At 43.4% G+C, this 18,815-nt stretch overlaps 2 protein-coding genes across 6 annotated transcripts; both read right to left on the bottom strand.

Annotated features, from left to right (window-relative positions):
- Positions 1–1,155: 1,155 nt before the first annotated feature.
- Positions 1,156–6,231, bottom strand: LOC112565041 (Duffy receptor-like). Of its 2 annotated transcripts, XR_003099326.1 has the most exons (4): positions 5,252–6,231; positions 3,692–3,772; positions 2,756–2,992; positions 1,156–2,663 (listed from the first exon to the last, which is right to left on the bottom strand). XR_003099326.1 is itself a non-coding variant. In XM_025240275.1 (3 exons), exons 1-3 carry the CDS (start codon positions 6,198–6,200, stop codon positions 2,808–2,810), a joined length of 1,215 nt encoding a protein of 404 aa, XP_025096060.1. In that variant the 5' UTR covers positions 6,201–6,231; the 3' UTR covers positions 1,156–2,807. The 2 variants fall into 2 exon arrangements, 1 of the variants encoding a protein (XP_025096060.1); XM_025240275.1 differs by having other exon boundaries at positions 1,156–2,992.
- A 68-nt stretch (positions 6,232–6,299) lies between these two features.
- LOC112565040 lies at positions 6,300–18,325 on the bottom strand. Of its 4 annotated transcripts, none has more exons than XM_025240273.1 (8): positions 17,769–18,325; positions 16,842–17,063; positions 10,494–10,708; positions 9,873–10,010; positions 9,160–9,205; positions 8,697–8,762; positions 7,942–8,283; positions 6,300–7,613 (listed from the first exon to the last, which is right to left on the bottom strand). In XM_025240273.1, the coding sequence occupies exons 2-8, from the start codon at positions 16,874–16,876 to the stop codon at positions 6,332–6,334; spliced, it is 2,124 nt and encodes a 707-aa protein (XP_025096058.1). In that variant the 5' UTR covers positions 16,877–17,063; positions 17,769–18,325; the 3' UTR covers positions 6,300–6,331. The 4 variants fall into 4 exon arrangements, with proteins under 4 accessions (XP_025096058.1, XP_025096059.1, XP_025096057.1 ...); XM_025240274.1 differs by having other exon boundaries at positions 16,842–17,006; XM_025240272.1 differs by lacking the exons at positions 16,842–17,063; positions 17,769–18,325 and adding an exon at positions 13,457–14,106 and having other exon boundaries at positions 9,873–10,007.
- Positions 18,326–18,815: the final 490 nt, after the last annotated feature.

The raw sequence follows: 18,815 nt of genomic DNA, 5'->3' as shown, positions 1-18,815 counted from the left end.
TACCCGAGCTACTAACACTGAATGTTCACATGTGTCTTTGACACACTAACATTTAACCTGTTTGTGCTTGATCTCTATACTTAATCATGGCTCCGACAAACACAGTCATTTAAGACGGGTAAGTGGTTCACCAGTTCAACAACATCGTAAACTTATCAAAATATTTGGCTCGTTACGCAGGGCAAACACTATTTCCGAAACATCGTATCCACATGGAGGTCACAAGGTCAGCTCTGTGCGACCAATCATCGCCTGCAAACACGTCACGTGGGTTCCTCGCAACCGTCGAAAAAAACGTAGACACAAACTTCCTGATGAGCGGATGTTGTTTCCACAAACAGATCCGAAAACTTCAGTTATCTTGTCCCTAATCTCTTAATGCTGGTTTCAAATGACTTTTCAAATGCGAGTTTGAGTTTAAAAAATTTATCTTCCAAATTAAATGTAGTTTTTTTACTTTTGGTCTTAAACCGATTTTCATAGCGAGAGCTCAGGTAGACCAGATGTACCTGTCTTTCTTCATATTTATATTTTAATTCATTATATCCTATATTTTTTTATTTTGTTTAATTTTATTTTAAATTAAATTTAAATCATTATTTCTAATCATATTAACAACAATAATAACATGAAGCTAGGAGACAGAAAAAGTCAGTAAAGGACTGAAAAGAGACGAGGACTGTAGGCGTGCAAGGACGAGTGGGGAGGCGGGGAAGGTGTGATAAAAATTGTAACATTAACATCACAAAGGTTTTGTCTCTCATATTCCAGCTTGTGTCCATAGTTATTATTCTTGATGCCCTCATAAAGGAAGCGATCATTGGCTACAAAGGAGTGGACTAGTAAAATAAGCTGCAATTCTTGTGGGACTGTAGTCATGAGGGAGGTTAAACTACTGTACATGCTGGTTTATCCCTAGATAGTAGTTATAACACCTGTGACAAAGATTCCTGATAGAAAATAACATAATGTCCGCGGAACCCGGACAGTACATGGTAGCTATGGAGACAAGAGTTTATGTATATTCCTTGTATTTTATTCCATTAATTTGTCTCATTTTCATTAGCTTCAGTGGGTTATAATAAATAATTACCTTTCTTAGGTACTTAAAGAAATTTATAGGGTAGCTACAAAGGTAAATAACAGAACCATGATCCAAAATTTTAAGGATATTCGTCATTACAATGACTGGTGGCAGGGAGAGACTCAGGTGAGGAAACAGGTGAACGGGTATTTCGGTTAATTTTAGACGTGTGTTGATGTTGGTGGTGGTCGGGTGGGTCAAACACTGGACAGCTTGGTCCGCAAGTCTTAATAAAAGTGTCTGTCTTAATGAAACTTGAAAGCTGCCCGACAGCCGCGTGCTTTGTAGTCAACATCACAGATGCTGCAGACATGGCGCTGATTGATCACATCCTCCGTGATGACGTCAGCGTCCATCTGTCGGTTAGTGTGTCCTCCCCAGATGCTACATGCAGAGAAAGAACCGTGCCCGAACGAGAGCTGAACCAGGACAGCCAACCTTCACTGTATTGTTGACAGGTGCTAACAAGGGAGTGGGACATGAGTGGTGAGAAATGTCAATTATCTTCTCTTGTCATGTACTTTATGATACTTTTAATTCTCTAGATGTCAATCAATTAAACAGAAAGACAAACAGACAGAGGCAGGCAGGAGACATTTTGAGTGAAAAAAGATAATGGGTAAACATGAAATGCTTTCTTTGAAGTTACTGATGTCCTTTGATACGAAGAAGGCAAGCGTGGCAGTTATGTACCTCAGGCCGATGATGATGAATGTCGGTAATTAAGGGACAGAAAGAAAAAATGTTCCTGTGTCCACATTATTACCACTCAATAATCAGAGGATGTCTGAATCTGAATCTAGAACAAAATTTTTAATATTTTTAGTCCTTTTCTATGACTATGTAAAAGTATATTGTCCAAATTTAAGGTGTGCATGAAACTGGAAGAACTGTTGTATAAACAAGATCAGAAAGTTTGTTTCAAGCTGTTTCTCTTTGCCATCGTTAATAGAGTCAGCAAAGATTTGTTACATTATACTGAATTCAGATGTTTATAAACGTTGTAAAATAATTGCCCTAATGTCTCAAACCTCAAAATTGCAATGCATCTGGTGAGAAGGTTGAGAGCAGGAGCACCTTTGACCCTGTTACATGTGATAGAAAGAATCTCTCACACGTATTTTGACAATTTTGTTTGTCTTTTGCATAGAGCTCCTGAGGAACCAATCACAAGTCTGTGGTTGTGTTTAGACTGGTCAGAGCTGACTGAGTTTATGTCACTTCATTATAAAAACATAAACACCAGTCTCCGTACACAAGGCGTGTGACGTGTCACTTGTGACATGCTTTTCGTTGTGCTCCGACTACATTTGTAGCCACGAGTTTCGAGACACCAACAAATGTTACGACCACTTGTTATGTCACTTCAGGGGTGTCCGCCATTTTGAATTAATTATTCTGTGATACAAGTTGCAATTAACCACAGTAATTTCTCTCTCACTGAGATATTGCAGTCAACGTCACGTCCACCGTTTCGGCCGTGACGTGTCTTTCGTTGTGATATCTGTCTCCACATCGCCTGCTACGTGACAAAGTAATCCAGCAGCTGCACATAATGACGTAAAATGACGTCAAATACCTGACGGCAGCTGTACACAGAATGTCAGTAACGTGACGTCAAACACCTGACGGCAGCTGCACACAGAATGTCAGTAACGTGACGTCACATACCTGACGGCAGCTGCACACAGAATGTCAGAAAAATAAAATGACAGCAGCCGCCTTATCGTTTGACATCCACGTCGTCCTCATCACTGTCGATCTGGAGGTTGTATTTCCTGCGAACTAGTTCAAAGAGGTCTTCGTCGTCTTCATCGTTGTCATCCTCATCATCAAAGTCGAGAGTATCAGCCGAAGCAGGACGCTGCTGGTGGCCGAGGCCGATGTCCGTGGTGGTCGCCAAAGGGTCTAGAAACAGAAAATAAATAAATAAGCAAAATGAATTTTTTCCAAAATCGTATAAATAAGCGAATAAACTTTCTGTTTTTAATTTCGCGAACATGTCGTGGCGTGTTTCTCAGCCTGCCTTCAACTGAAAACCGATTCCACACCAGCAGGAAAGTGAACATAGAACTGAGTATTGCAGCATTAAACAGATTTTTTTGAGGAGCTATCTTTTAATATTGTAGAAAACTCGGGAATGTTATTTGATACTTGGAGTCGAAACTTCCAGATAATTTCAGCTAGTCGAAATATAATTGTTTCTAAATTAAAGTGACTTTAGTGGATAGTAACTTAAGCCTGTTTTCGCTGTAGTGCAGTGGTTTTGTGTTGTGAGGATACAGATTGAATTTTTATTGAAGAATTTTCCCACTCATACTTATTTCTAGACGTACTATTATGAGTTTCTTTTTTTTAAGTTCATTTTCTCCAGGTTTCTGAAGTCAGGGTTGCTGTTTTTTACAGTTTTAGAATTTGGAATTACGCTTAAGGTCAGAGTTATAAAAAGTCATTAGAAAAAATATATTGACATACGCATTCCCTCATCACGCATTCCCTCTCCTCCACCCACCACCCACCACCCACAATTCATCTTTAGTTCTCTCCAAACAGAAGGAAGTTTGTGCCGACAGCGACTGTGCACACTGAGGGCAAGGGTCAACTCACCGGACCCACTGGCGGTGTTGGCCACCTCCTTGGCCTCTCTGACCACATCCTTCACGTCCTTCTTCTTGGTGCGCGTACGACCTGGGTCACAAGGTCACAAGGTCAGAATGTAGACACATTAAACATTTATAGTCAGTGGGTAGCAGACACAATGCTTAATGTCCGAGGTAATGCACGTCAAATCATTTGTCCTGATCGTGACAGTCCGATGGTGTTGTTGTACTGCCTCGCTACACTCCATCCTCTTATACTGTCACACGTCACTCTTAACTCTCCCTTTACACGTCACTACTCTACAAACTTCTAATTTCACACGTCACTACTGTCTTAACGTCTCTCTCCACACGTCCCTATTCTATTAACCTCTCCTTTCACACGTCACTACTCTATTAAAGCTCTCAGATCCTCACACGTGACTAGTCAACAAGCTCTCATACCTACACGTCACAACTCTAAGAAGAGCAATTCATACTAAAAGTTTAGGATAAGCTTGAAGATTATGTCCACGTGACAAAGTAAATGAACACTTCTTGGCGTTTGATGACCAGGGAACCCGATACACGGCTTGACATTCGATCCTGATTTAACTGTCTTTTGCTAATCAGCTCGCGCCACTTGTTTTTAATTCTTTGGTGGAAGCAACGGTTTTTATTGTCTCTTCTTTGTAGTCGCCACCCGTGCAGGTGGACAAAATATTTTGTTTCTCTTCCGATAGAGATCGGTTAGAAACTGTTTGTTAAAAGAACTGTAAAGTAATACCTTAATGTTATTTACGACGCACATCATTGATGCAACAAACATTTATCGAACATTTATGTGATGGATGTAATGTAATGTGATTGCTCATTTTAACCCAATCATTTTGAAGAATGTCAGTTTAATAAGTGGACGTCAGGTGAGTCCAGGTATTTGATGATACCATTAAGTTTATTTTTCGAATATTTATTTTTCACTAATTGCACTCATCAAAACACAGAGGCTTTGGAAAGGGATAAACTTGGTAGAAATTTTTTTTTTAAAAAAAGGGCCCACCAGTTTCTGATCATCTATCCACCATTCTTTCCACCAGTTTCTGCCCAACTATCCACCATTCTATCTACGCCCTCATCAGATCTTCCTATACATGCCAATCGTACTATCGCCTGTCCTGAGTGTTTGTGCTTGGAAGTCTGCATCTTGATGTGACGATAAAGTTTTCATTAACTTCAGAATAATTTTTGTGGGTGGACTTCAAAGCTTGGAGTAAATACACATTCTACAAAATTAAAATGAAGGATACTGCAAGGTAGATAACTCACCGAGTCCACTGAAAAGAAATGAAGACATTGACCTCCCACCTTTCTCTTTGACGTTTAACCAGTGATTTATATCTATATATAATATCTGCCTTTCGCAAATAGTTTTTTTTATATTTTGGTCCTTACATGGGTTACAGTGAAAAGAAAGGTAAAACATATTTTGTTATTTCCGCTTTATGTTTATTGTGTGTATGGGAAAAACAAAGACTACAGAAAACAACAACAAGTAGCCACTCGCCCACACACCTTCCTACAATCTTACCTTCCTTGTCCAGTTCCTTAATGATGACAGTATCGATTCCCTCCATCTTAGGAACCACCAGACGAGTTTTGTCAGACTTGGCGCCAAACATGTGTTGGTATTGCTTCTCCATCTGCGCCTTCTTCTCCTCCTCGCTCTGCGCATGTCTCCGAGGCGGCTTCCGCTTCTGCTTTCGGTTCACAGTCGTGGCACTGCTGTTAGTTTTAATGTTGTCACCATTTGCTTTTGGATCTTTGCCGACTCGTCCTTTCTCAACACTGCTTGCACGTGTAGTGAGGAATCGTCCGTCTGCTGCACTGGTCGTGTCTGTCCTTGCGACAGTCGAATCTGTTCTCACCGGAATGTTTTCCTTTTGGCGGCCATCAGCCCCGGGTTTTGACGAAGAGTTAGGATTGGCAGCAATGTTTGTATCCCTTGTATCTGCTGTGTTAGTGGGACCTGAGCCTGTATTGGACTTCGGTACCAAGATTTTAGTTGGAGTTTCTTTTGTGTCTTTTGTGGCTGTACTTCTTAGGTTTGGATTCATCTTCTTTTCTTGATTGGAGTCAGAGGTCACCTGTCCTTTCTGACTGGAAGCCATGTTGAGACTCTTGTTGCTGTTAGAGGGGTTGGTGACAGTGAGTGGAACAGTCGTGTGCGTATTAGAAGAATCATCGTTCGTATGCTGAAATTTTTGTCGTGGAGAATGTTGTTCTCCGATCTTTTTTCCACTAACAGAACTGTCACTTTTACTTGGATTTGAACCAAAATTATCTACATTTGCTTTAGACACTTTATCAGAATCTACGAAGTCTTTTCCTGAATTTGCAATATTTATTTGTTCTTTACTTCCAGCTTTCACTTTTGTACTTTGTCCTGTGTCCCCTACTCTTGGATTCGAACCAGAAGCAGCTACACTATTGTTAGAGCCTTGCTCAGTTTGTTTGTTGGCTTGTCCTGAATCCACCATATTTAACCGTTCTTTACTTTCTGTCGCTGCTGTTGTACTTAACGGTTTTGCAGTTGTCTTCTTACCATCGAGTGCCTTCGCACGGGAATCGTTAGTTTGTGGAGGCTGGTGTTCTTTGACCTGCTTGTGACCTACAGTATTGTCTCTTTTACTAGGATTGCTCCCGCTTGTCCCCGTGGTACCTCCTGTAGGTGACAGTTCTTTCTGGTTCTGCTTTTCTTGTTAGGACTGCCCGCTTCATATTCAGTCGTTGCACTCTTATTGTTGGAGCCTGATTCCTCTACTTTCACTGATGTCTCTTTGTTGTCATCACCTGCCATCCTGGGATCTGATTTGACAAGCGCAGTTTTTGAACTGCCATTCCCAGATACATCGCTTTTCTCAGAATGTTTCACACTTTGTTCATTGGTGTGACTGTCGAGAGGGTGACCACTGGGTGACTGGTCTGTTCCTTTATCCGGCGAAAACGTGACCTTTCGTTGTGGAGACTGGTGTTTAGGGTTGTTCTCATCACTGTCGGCGGTTCTGATTGGATCATGCTTGTCTGCCATGTTTTTTGCTGCTGCTGTCTGCATGCCACCACCGTTCTCGTGCCTGGAGTTGTTTTTGTCCTGCACGATGTTCGATTTTTCCTTCCCGTCTGCCTCCTGATCCTCGATGCCAGTTCCATCGAAGATTTCATCATCAGAATCGTCGGGCAGCCCGTACATCAGCCTATCCGCGCGCTTGCGCTCGAACACTCGCAGCGTCACGTACTGCGTGCGGAAGCGATGCGCCTGCTCAGCTCGGTACTTCCGGCGAACGTACAGAAGTTGCCGATGTTGGCGCTTTTTGCTCTCCTCCATCTTCTTTTTCCGTCGACGCTGTTCCTCCACCTGCCTCTTCTCCTCCTGCTTCTGCACCTCCAGCAACGCATTGAAGAACCTCTTCTTGCGCGCTGTCAGAAAGGCGTCGCTGCCATACGTCTCCTGCATCTGCAGGAACATCCGGGCCTCAGCACGCGACAGGATGTACTCCTTGTCCCCGGGATTCCCCTCGGAAGTCACAGTCTCCTCGTCACCAGCTGTGGGCTCACCGGCAGTCGGCAGCTGTCGTGGACTGACTTTGTCAACATCGTCTCCGGTGTCGAGTGTGATGGTCTTGGGTGGCGCCAGGTAAGCCTTCTGGATGTTCTGCGTGGACGTGGTGGTTGGTTTGTAGGTCAGCTCGGCCTCGTATCGGCGCCACGATCCGCGGGTTGGTTGAACGGCTTCTGGGTTCAGCGCCAGGCGGTCGTTCCACGCTGGCCTTCGTTTTCCCGGCATCCTCTCCGCTCCGTTGGCACGCGGATTTCTTCCATCGACTTCGTTTTCTTTAATTTTGCTATCACGAAACCCATCTTTAATTCCGTCTACCTCGGTTGGCGATACAAGCCTGTGGAAAAAAACACACCATTGCATTAGTAAGATCGAAGAAATGTGGGCTCATGTTCAAGATCAAACCAAACCAAACACTAATTAGAATGTCGATGAGACTATAATTGAAAAAGCGAGACCAGTGAATCAGGGACCAATACATCTTGGCGTGACGGAAATGGTTGCTAGGGGAAGGGGAGATGATAAAGATAAGGGCAGAGTAATCTACAGTAATAACTAGTTATTGGCGTTGTTGTTATTATCACAATTTGACCATAAGTTCCAACACCTATTTCTATCCAAAATAATCAGCTGAAACGTTTGGTATAAAAGGTCATTCCACTCACTTGCCAGCTTGCGCATCTTTCTCGCTTTTCGATTGGCCACTCTTCGTGGACAGCCGTGACGTCGGCTGCTGAGCCGCGGTTGGCTCCATGGACTGGTCGTTCCCCTCCTCGCGCGGTCTCGCGTGGAATAAATGACCCTGTTGGGACTTTGTTGCCTGGCTGTCACGTGACTGTGCGTGGGTCGCCCTCCCCGGATGAGGTTTGGATGCTCTGGACTTCTCTGGTTCCTCTCGAGGTCTGGCGTGGAAAGGCGATGTTGTCTTTTCTGTCTTTCTTGGAGAATGTTTGGTGCTGTCGTGTGTCTTCACAGCCTCTGTCGCTGGATCGTTGCCTCGCTCGTTACTAGACATAATAATGTGAACTTCATAAATACCACATCCACAATATTGACTCAAAGCTTCTCTCTCATGTCAACGCTTCAGCAAATCAGAATAAGAGGAATCTTAAGAAAATGTAAAAACAATTTTTAAACGTATTTAAATATGAAGCTTCTTGCTATTATTGTTCTTGCTGGAGGCCTCTTGCTATCATTCAGAATTAAAAAATAAGACGAAGGTGTTCCAAGCTATATGTTCCCCTTATCATATTAGATTATGTGAACGCGAAATAAATGTTAGTTCAAGCGACATGGATGTCAATACATTTAGCATTCTGGTGTCTACATGTATATGTCTATATAGCAATTCTATTCGTTGTACATAAAAGTGTTTAAATCTTTCTTAGTGAATGATTTACAGATTCAGGAGGAAGGGTACCTTGCTGTCACCTCGATGTGGTTTTCTGCTCGTACTTGTGCCCAGCTCGACGCAAACTTGTTTGACCTGAGGACGATACATACACCTGGAGATCAGCTTTATATTTGCCATAATATTATACAGATATGATCTTTCCTGAATATTGTAGGTTTCTGTGTATGTTTGTATAGGTATGGACATGCACAGGAATTCCTTGTTGTCTACACACAAGAGTTTTGACTATTTATGCCAATTGTAAAGAAATATAACTCGTATATCAACGTATGTCTACTGAATCAGTTATTCACTAATGATGTGATGTAGTTCTACTTTCGATGTAGTATAATCAGTAATCAACTCTCTCAAGCTCAGTAATTGTTCGATAATAAAGAATATTCTAATTAAACTTCTGTCAACGATAGTGAAATATAAACAACACATATCAGCATGTAGCACCATAATATGAGCAAGCTCTTTGGCTTACTTCAAATGGCTTTCGTCTTGATGTCTGGTCGGCACCCCTGCAAAGCCTGTCAACAGACACAACAGTGTTGTCATAGCAGACACCAAGATTTCTGTTCAAACCGAAATGTTTGTGGCTTTTGTCCACACACTTCTAGCTGGAAGTTTCATTTAACAAGTGATATGTTTGGCATCCAGTGAAGTGTGAGTTAATCTCACTTAATGCTCTTCTTCACTGCACAAGTCTATGTGGAGGAACGTTTGGCGAAGGTTTTACCGTAAACATCAGGTAAATCATTTTCCAACTTTAGTTCGGCTGTAAGAACGACTTTAAGAAGTTTATAGTAAAATGAATTTTACGAATGTGATTTCCTGCTAGGGTTATACACAGTTTGCATTGCGCGATAGCTGCTGCTGTTGATGGCCGTCGCTGCCGCACTTGACGACGACGACGACGATGATGAGGATGAGGAGGAGCAGGAGGAAGAGGAGGAGGAGGAGAAGGAGGAAGATGATTATTAGCAGCTTCATACACTTAGTCATATATTAAGCCAATCTTAAACTCTCAGATCATGTGCTCTCGAGCATAAAGAAGAGAAAAGTGTGTTCCGAAATGTGTCTCTTGTATAGGGTGTCATGTCTTGATCTGCTTGGAAAAAAACACACACACACACACGCGCGCACGCACACACGCACACAGGAAGGGCACACACGCCCTAATCAAATACTATTTACCTTTGGAAACTTGACCCGAGTCGCCCCCGTACAAACTGGCCCCCGACAGGAAGTTGTTCACTCTAGGAGCAGGCACACCCTGTGGAGGGGCGTCCTGGTGACTGGGGGCGGACCTGGCTTTGTCCCGGCGATTCTCTGCTGCACACAGTGATGTCGTCGATCTCAAAAGAAGTCCGAGGATAGGCTAAAATCGAAATGTGCTTTTCATCTTGCCAGACGACAGGTAAATATTTATAAATATTAGATAGTGCTACACCCACTATTTTGAAACTATGACTCCAAAGGTTCGTTGTTCGACCTGCTTGGGCTGGAAAAAGCGACCCTACCCGTTCGGTATAACCCGATTAAAAGAATATTAAAAGATAAAGAAGGTGAAAGGATTGAGTCGGGGGTCCGCCTTCCAAATGCCTGGCCTAGACACTGTGAACCAGTTATATTCACTGCCCTTTTGACTTTTTTTTTCTTTTTCCAAAAATGTATTTTACAAAGTTGTGTGTGTTGGTGGTGTATTTTGACGACGTACTTTTCGGTGCTTTGACGTGATTTTTACGTGATCAAACCGTGGAGCCCAATAAATGATCATCACGTGGTTGATGATAGTAATCTCTGTAATATTATCACCTTTCGTATTTTTGAAGGGAAGAGACAGCTGGCGACTGTGTGAAGCTGCCTCCTTTCTTGCTTGTCCCTCATCACCATGGTAACGACCCCGGTCACGATCAGGGGCGAGGTATTCTGAGGTCACGAGGTAGCCATTCCTTCTCGGAGGGGGAAGTGACTGCGCCTTGCGTGCCTCCAGAGGACGCTGAACTCGATGTGCATCGTGGTTCACCACCCTGAAACGAAAAACAGAGTATTGAACAATAAAATATCCTTTATGCCGCCGCAGAAAGGTAGAGCAAAGAAACAGGTCAAGTAGACTTTGTAATTTTTTTGTCATTAGGGAATCAGGGACTTATTTTAGGACCAGCCTTTTGAGAAAGGGAATGCCTCTCACTCGCTGGCTCTCCTCCCCCAGTCGGGTATCAACAGTAGGGTCCACTGTGGGCAAGGAAGTTGCGCCCCTTCTGGGATATCGAACCTGCTGGAAGAATTCTTCCATTCTGAGAAAACTATACTCTAGTTCCTCGGCCATCCTCTTCCACGAACTCAGCCATTGGATTGTCTTGTCAACAATAGCCATCTCTTTGACAAGTATTGGAGCGTGAAGGTTCTCGGGACTGTGCTAAAAATACACAGATGACCAGGATCAAAGACTTGCCGCGGTTATTGTTGACTGCATGGGTCTCGTCTTTTGCTTGTGTCGATAAGTTCTGTGTAGATATTTTATTACCCATCTTGGGTCGTATCATGAAGCGAAGGCAAGTCGCTATCCTAGGACAAAGTCTGGACACCGCCTATCCTAACTACAGAGACAAGAAGCTTACTTTGCATTTAATCGGGGTTTACTTATTGACCCATGAATACATCTTCTGTTATCTTTGTTGTCTTGCAAACAAGATAAAATTTTGATCCCCCCTACCTCCAAAATAACAGCCCAGTTATCCGAATAAGACAGCACACATCAGAGGCTGCTTAGAAATACAATTGTTAAAAAAATAATAAGTAAATAAAATAATGAAACTGTAAAACATGGTGTCCGTGCAACATTTGACACTTCTTTGTCAGATACGTTCATACGAACCCTTTCGTGTGAAATTTACAGGCAGAATAAGAAAGACTGTTCATCCATTGAAACATTGTCAGTCTGTAAGGCAGCTTAACTCTTCTGGAAACCTCTCATGAATTTTTGTTTTCTTGCTCGTCAGCGAACTGTCGGATTGAGTTTGGTAATAGGACTCCTATGCCACGTGCGGCTCAAACAAATGGACAAGAGATGTCAGAATATTTTTATTCTGCCGTTCATTCTTCTTCCTGACAAAGTGTCCCCATCGTGTCTTTCTCCAAAATCGTGAAGAGTTCGTTTTGACAGAAATATACAAGGTCAGTCAAATCTTATGAATCCATTTATTCACAAAACACAATCATATGCAAGATGATTTGGAGGACGGTCTCACGACATCGTGTTCAACACACACAAGCCAGCGAGCAATTTGAAAGCCTGGACACATTTCTCGGGGAATAGATGATATCACAGTCCCAATTAGTGTAATTTTAACTAATTCTGTATATAAAACATTGTCCTACAGCTGCAGTGCTATTCAGATATTTATTTTTGCAACTGGAAGCCTGGCTATTTTAGAAGCACTTGACCCGGGACACCGCGAGCTCATTAAGAAACACTTTCAAGAACACCACTGCTAATCAAGACTGTATTGACGAGACAAATTTTTGTAAAAGCTGCAATCACTCGGCTTAAGATCTGATATACTCCAACTGGATTTTATTTTTACAAATTTGTGGTAATGGGCAACGTGGAAGGTAGAATCATTATTTCTTCATACTGTGTCTAGTGGACATACGTTGGACCTTTGACCTCCATGCGGTTATCAAAACACAACATGGAGAGGTAAGAAGTGTTATGTAAGAATGCTTGCACTAAAGTAAATGTGTTTTTTTTTTTTTGAACAGATCAGTTGTGTAACATTTTTCCCCAGCCAACATGCCAGGACTAGCCTGAGTGCGATGTGTCAAGCCACCAAAGCCTTCATCCGCACGTCTCCGCGTTGTGGTTGTTGACATTAATTCAGACTCCATTACAGCAAACAAGGGCAGACAACCCGCTCCCCAAGGACTCTCTCAGTTACCTTGTTCGTGCACCAAACAGTTACCTGTGGAGGGCTTGGGGCGTTTGGTTACCTGCGTGACCCATGGCAACAGACGCACGCGAAGCCACAACATTCTTTGATGCGAGCTTTGGTAAAACAACACCGCCGTCCGCTTCTCGTGTATTGAGATGCACATTGTGCTGACAGGCATACCCACACCTTCTACTGACAGGAATTCTTGTCTTGGCTTGGGTGGGGTGGAATAAACTGTTGTATTACACGTCTTAACAAAATTAACAAAAAGAGGAGATAAATTATTGTTTGCAGACAAATCGTGTTAGTTAACATTAAATTTTAACATAAAATACAGCAGGTACATACTTCGTGTATAAATGGGATTTGGGTGTTTATAAGCATGTACAAACACAGGGCACTTGTTTTGTTAGTGAAAACATTTGACATTTTAAAATTTCAAAATAAACGCGAATATTAGTAATTCTACTGTAGCCTGTTTCACTTCATTATGATCATGTTTACAGTTCTGTACCTGTTCTTTCCATTATAAACATGTTTACAACTGTGTACCTGTTCTCTCCATTATAAACATGTTTACAGTGTGCTCATTCACCCATCAGATGAACGCATTTGCATGTTTACATAGACGGGGTGGAAAAGGGTAGAGGAGAATAAAAATTCTTTCATGCACTACTAGTGAGATGTTATGCTGCACAAAGTAAAAATACTTCTCTCTCTCTCTCACACACACACACACACACACACACACACACACACACACACACACACACACACACACACACACACACACACACACACACACACACACACACACACTATCCTGTATATTTGAACAAGTACCTCGTCTGACTGATGACATGTTCTAGCACCTCTTGTCTCTGAAACCGCTCCTCTAAGAACTCCATGACAAATTCTGTAAGGCTCCCGCCAGCACACATGCAACCACCACTACCACCTTTAAGCCCGTCAGTCACGCCTACGAAACATGGAGACCCGCTGTCACGTGACCGTCACACATCCGCTGGGCTAGGCGGCAATAGACGACAAAGAATTTGTAAAGACTGAGAGGACGAAACAATGCAGTTCTCAGGGTTATGGGCGACACCAGCACCGGAGGAATGAATGATCTGTCACTCTTACAATGGCACTCAAAGGTCGAGCTACAGAGCGATCCGATAGAGTAACCAACACCGTCAGTCAGTAACATGCGCGGGTTGGGGGCTGCCGGTTCGAATCTCGCTTCAGACAGAGACGATTTCTCGCTGTTGGACAGGTTTGGATGTTTTAGATCGTGCCAGCGACTGATGCTGTATCATCGAGCTGTTTCCTATGTTACCTGCTTACACGGGTGAATAATATTCCGGCAATATCACCTCAACTGCTGACAAGGTTTCAACACAACGAGTCTCTATGTTTGATGTTTTGCTGGTAGTTTTATACAGAGACACACCTGCTTTCTTTTGAATGAATCAGTTAGCTACCAAAGTGTTTGCAATATGGATCACCGGTAACTCATAGCAACGATGGATGTTGTGGGCCCTGATAGCTGCCCCTGAGTACACAAGCCTTCAGATCGATTTTCCTCCCCTTCGTCCATCGATCTCGCCCCAGTTATTTCATCCTCATATTATAGTGCACTTTGTGCACGACAACAGCGACAATGGAAGTTGGATTAATTTTGATTAATTGCTTGTTCGTTACATGATATACGTTCCTTCTGAGCGCGCAAACAACAACTGCAGCCGTTATTGCCCCTTCTTCACTCTTTTTTTTCTCGTCCTCGAAGAGTTCAGCCAATGCACCAAAGGAGAATGATCAAAAGTGCAGATATTCTAGGTAATAGAAGATCGGTAAAATATAACAAAAACTGAAACACTGGGATAGGGAATGAGATACGTTAAAGGTAATAAACACAGGTGTGGCATTACAATTAATACATTTTTCCCGCCTACCTTTGCTGTCGGTTAAAAATGGGTGAGGTCTCTGACTGGGTTATGGTCCAACACCTTGCTCCCTTGCCTTCTGCTCATTCCTTCTGTCAAATCCGGCAGCTGTAAGTCCCCTTTCGTCGCTGTCATCATTAGAGGATTCATCGTGGATAAGAAACAAAACAGTAGTCGAGCAACAGATGTGTTCTGGTAGTCGAGACAATCCACGTGACCGTCGACGTTGACTTCCAGACCCTCAAGACTCCGTGTGTCGGTTCCCTGCAAGTGTTACCCTACCCACTCACCTCCTAGGTTCATACTCTCTTGCCTTCTATACAAACTTCTTTCTCTGGAGCCCCAGTCCTTGAGATTTCATTCGTGGGGCAGTCGGTGGTGTTTGTCTACTGGGTGGCATACCCGCATTGTGTTCGGAGATTTAAGCCGATCGTGCCGTTTGAGTTTCTCTATTGCAAAAGCTCGTCAACAAAAGGCGCTGACTTTTCTTTGTATCCAGGGAAAACTCCTACTGTGGCCACTACATGACGAGTTCGGGACGACAACTTCGCATGCATCGACACGCAATGCTCTCCCCTTGATCTTTCTTTCCCTCCAAGTGGCACGGCAGACGAGAACAAACAAAAATAAATAACTAAATCGTTAACTGGGGATTCAGAAATGCAAATGAAGTGTGAAGAAAGCACTACGCTAATCAATGATAACAGATTTGTACACAGATTTGTACACAGCAAGGGACATCACTGATGTCTGACGATGAAGGGGGAGAACTCTTCCACATTTGTGTCTCATGAAGTCGTGAAGGAAACGCCGCCGGTAAAAAATTTGTGTAGAGTCTGTGAGGAGTTCCAGCCTCTTCCCTGCAATCAGAACTCCACACAAGTCAGAAACACCAGACTGGAGAACCGGAAGTGATGTAATGGTTACTGTAGGGAGGCTTACCGAATAATTTTGTACATAGTGACTTTAAAACGTTGTGTGGGTGTGTGAGGGCGTGCGTGCGCCCTTATGTCCACTTGTGTGTGAGTGAGAGTGAGAGAAAGAGAGAAGGCACACAAAAGACAGACAGGAAGACCAATCAGTCAGCCAGGTACATCATATACTGTGGTGCAGGTTAGGGATTGTCCTTATACAGTCTGTAGCACCTGACGAGTAGCCCAATGACAGTTAACAGGTAAGAAAAAAATGATCGGAGATTCATGGAGTTGTCGGGGGCTGTGCATTTCAGTGTCGAGCGCAGGTTGACATGACAAAAGCCAGTCCTTTAAATGCCGGTGAGCGGCGCTCGTCCAACCACGTCAAGCGCAACAGACTGGAGTTGATCGACACCCCGGGTGTCGCTATTCGCTGGTAGTTGAGAAGGCATCAAAAGTGACTGGCACGTCCTGTCAGCTCGCCATTCATTCCCGAGGTACAACCGACTGGCTTTTCATAAAACTTGTCGTGAAACTTGAGATGCATCAGAAATAGGGGTTCACATATAGAGTTGTGAAACTAGTCATGCTTTGTCATGAGCTTAGTCATAACACTTGTCATGATGTCCATGCCGCGCGCCGGTAACATCAGCAGCTTCACCTCTAGCTATTGATGAGGTTGTGTATATTATCTAAAATTTATCTGACAGATTGTCTCTCTCCATACACAATCCACTGTCCATCACTCCCTCGGCCCTTTCTTCTCTGTGTGTGGCTTTGGACCAAGTTTCCTCCCCTGTTGTCTGTCGGATGCCCTCCCTTGTCAGGTAACCCATGCTTCCCTCCACACACACATCAGCACGACTTGAGGGGGAAATGCTGCAGGCCTCGGCTCAAGAAGAAACCAAAGCGAGTGTTTTTATTCTCATATTTCAAGCTATGAGAATGTTTTCATTCTCTTATTGCACGCGACGAGACATAAACAAAAGGTTACTATAAATAGTCCTCAAGGTAAACACACTCAGACGACTGTTTGTGGTCGCACATCATTGAACACGAAAGACAACCAGTAAATATTATGCTGGACTACCACATATTTTTTTGGCATGTTTCTCGCCAGCACTTGTTATCTGAGATCTCAGTCGCCGTCTGATCCTCTTAAAGACCAACCTGAAGTGGTTTGCACTAGTGTGACGTAGTACACTGTTAGCGTGACGTAGTGCACGGTTAGCGTGACGTAGTTGCTGAAGTTTATTTGAAGTTTATTTTTATAAGTGAAGAGAGAAGAATAACTTTGAGAGAAGGGTGTAGGAGGGGGGATGCGAGTAAAAGAGACGATTGTTGATGACACACGTTTAATCAACTCACCTGTTGTTGACACTGATGTCCGGCAAGATGCCCATTGTCTCCCTTGTTGTGGATGGATGCTCGCAGAAGCGAACGTTGGAAGAGGGAGGTCACTCTAGGACGGTCTTAGTCATTGTGTCCCAGAGTAATTTCACGGCCCTCCATTGTTCCTCCCTTTCTGTTTTCCTGAAGATTCCAACACTGTCATTACGAGTGTTGTCCCCCTTGTGCTACAAAGTCCGTCTAAGCAATCAGAAAAGTTCTCAGTTAATTTATTTATGTGTAAAGTAAAGCTGTTTACGTCTTGTCACAAATAAAACTTTAAAACCAGCCTCTCCTTTGAAGGCAGCCATCCCTGATACTCTCTAACGACTCCACCCGACATCTGTGTGAAGGCTAGTAAACAGCTGTGGACACTTGAACAGCGAACTATTTAAACTCAGGAGTCATAATAATGAGTAGACAACCCGGTACAGACTGATCCTGGGTACAGATACGTTTACGTTGCGCTGAAAGACCGCCGGGTGGATCTAGTTACCCGTTATATTCTAACGGATGAAATATTTTCCTTTCGGCGTCCTCGCTTGATGCAAAGTGGGGTGAAAGAAAAGAACACCCTGTGGGATACCCGTAAATCGTCTTGCACGCTTCGATACCCGCTGTCACTTGTCTCGTATCGTGTTTGTTCGTGTTGATACCCGGGGTGACAGCATTTTTTCCGCCTCAGGGAGGTGAATCCATGAAAGCCTTTTTCTGTGTTTGTGTACACAAGGTCTACATTACAGTTTAGTGTAAGACTGGAGTGTGGAGCTACACTGGAACACGCGCCCCCTACACAGGCATGCACTTAGCACACAGACACACACACAGACAAGCACACACACAGAGACAAGCACACACACGAACGCACAGACACAAACACACACACAAACTCATTGATATACTTACCTCAGTTATGCTGTCAACAGACACCAGGAGTCGCTGGTATCCCAAGTATCGATGACCTCAGGTAACACCAATCACACATCACAGTGCACGTATCACAATAATCGATTATCTCAGGTATCGCCAATCACAAAATCACAGTCCACGTATCGAACGATAGTTTGTTATCCATACCTTTCCCTCTACCGACACCTTACTCTCAACACATTAATTAACACTTCATTTCTCACACAGCCGACTGTCAGCAAACCACGTGATTATTTTCTCGCCCAGAGAAACAAACACATCTTCACGAAGCTCACCAACACGTCACCTTAGCAACCCTCGCTTGGAATCCTGGGAGTAAAACCTTCAGCCTGCGAGTGAACCTGAAGGGTTGCCATGACATCCAGAAGGTAGTGAAGCTCCAGGTAAGTCCGTGAGGAGGTAGGTAAGACTGAAAGACTGAGACTCCAGCTAAGTGCTCGGCGCTAAACCATCGAGGGCGTCACGGAAACACCGGGTACAGACGTTAGCGCAGGTCAAAGGTCATACTTACATTCAGGTACCCGTCATTCACTGCAGGGTATTGACTGCTCGCTCCAATGGTTTGAATACCAGGTAGATTATCTACCCAATACACGGCGTAAAAAATAATATTTCTTCGTCGGGGGTGCGAGGACCGGGAATGTGCACTGAATGCTGTAAGAAATCTTTTGTCTGTGAAACTACTCGCAGCTTTCTATGGAGGCCACTGGAGGAAACCCTGTTTTACATTTTTTAATGTGACCTTTCGTCTGGAAATTGCGAACCTCGCTGCATTGATCTGAGCTTGTGTCGCAGTTCGATGGAATGGGTCAAGAAAAAATTGCTGAATATGCAGATGGTCTATTCGTTAAAAACGTCGACACTATAGAAATTTTTAAAGAATTCATTTCTACCAGATATATTAGAAACCTCTTGTAAGGTTTACATGACGTCACTGAGCATTGGTAGTCCATTTTAAATGACGTCACTCTTTCCTACAAGTGATTAACAGTAAGTTTTAAAGAGCTTCACCTTAATACAACT

Source organism: Pomacea canaliculata, linkage group LG5, assembly GCF_003073045.1.
Source record: "Pomacea canaliculata isolate SZHN2017 linkage group LG5, ASM307304v1, whole genome shotgun sequence".
Lineage (NCBI taxonomy): Eukaryota > Metazoa > Mollusca > Gastropoda > Architaenioglossa > Ampullariidae > Pomacea > Pomacea canaliculata.
This window is presented reverse-complemented; position numbering and strand designations above follow the sequence as displayed.

Excerpts from the sequence above, each read along its gene's own strand:
- LOC112565041 (XM_025240275.1), bottom strand. The coding sequence starts at position 6,200 with ATGGTGGATTCAGGACAAGCCAACAAACAAACTGAGCAAGGCTCTAAC. Across the intron at positions 3,773-5,251 it reads TAAGGAACTGGACAAGGAAG|GTCGTACGCGCACCAAGAAG; the intron begins GTAAGATTGTAG and ends CTTGTGACCCAG. Across the intron at positions 2,993-3,691 it reads CAACACCGCCAGTGGGTCCG|ACCCTTTGGCGACCACCACG; the intron begins GTGAGTTGACCC and ends TTCTGTTTCTAG.
- LOC112565040 (XM_025240271.1), bottom strand. The coding sequence starts at position 13,554 with ATGTGTGCTGGCGGGAGCCTTACAGAATTTGTCATGGAGTTCTTAGAG. Across the intron at positions 8,763-9,159 it reads CAAGACGAAAGCCATTTGAA|GTCAAACAAGTTTGCGTCGA; the intron begins GTAAGCCAAAGA and ends TATCGTCCTCAG. Across the intron at positions 8,284-8,696 it reads CACATCGAGGTGACAGCAAG|TAACGAGCGAGGCAACGATC; the intron begins GTACCCTTCCTC and ends TATTATGTCTAG.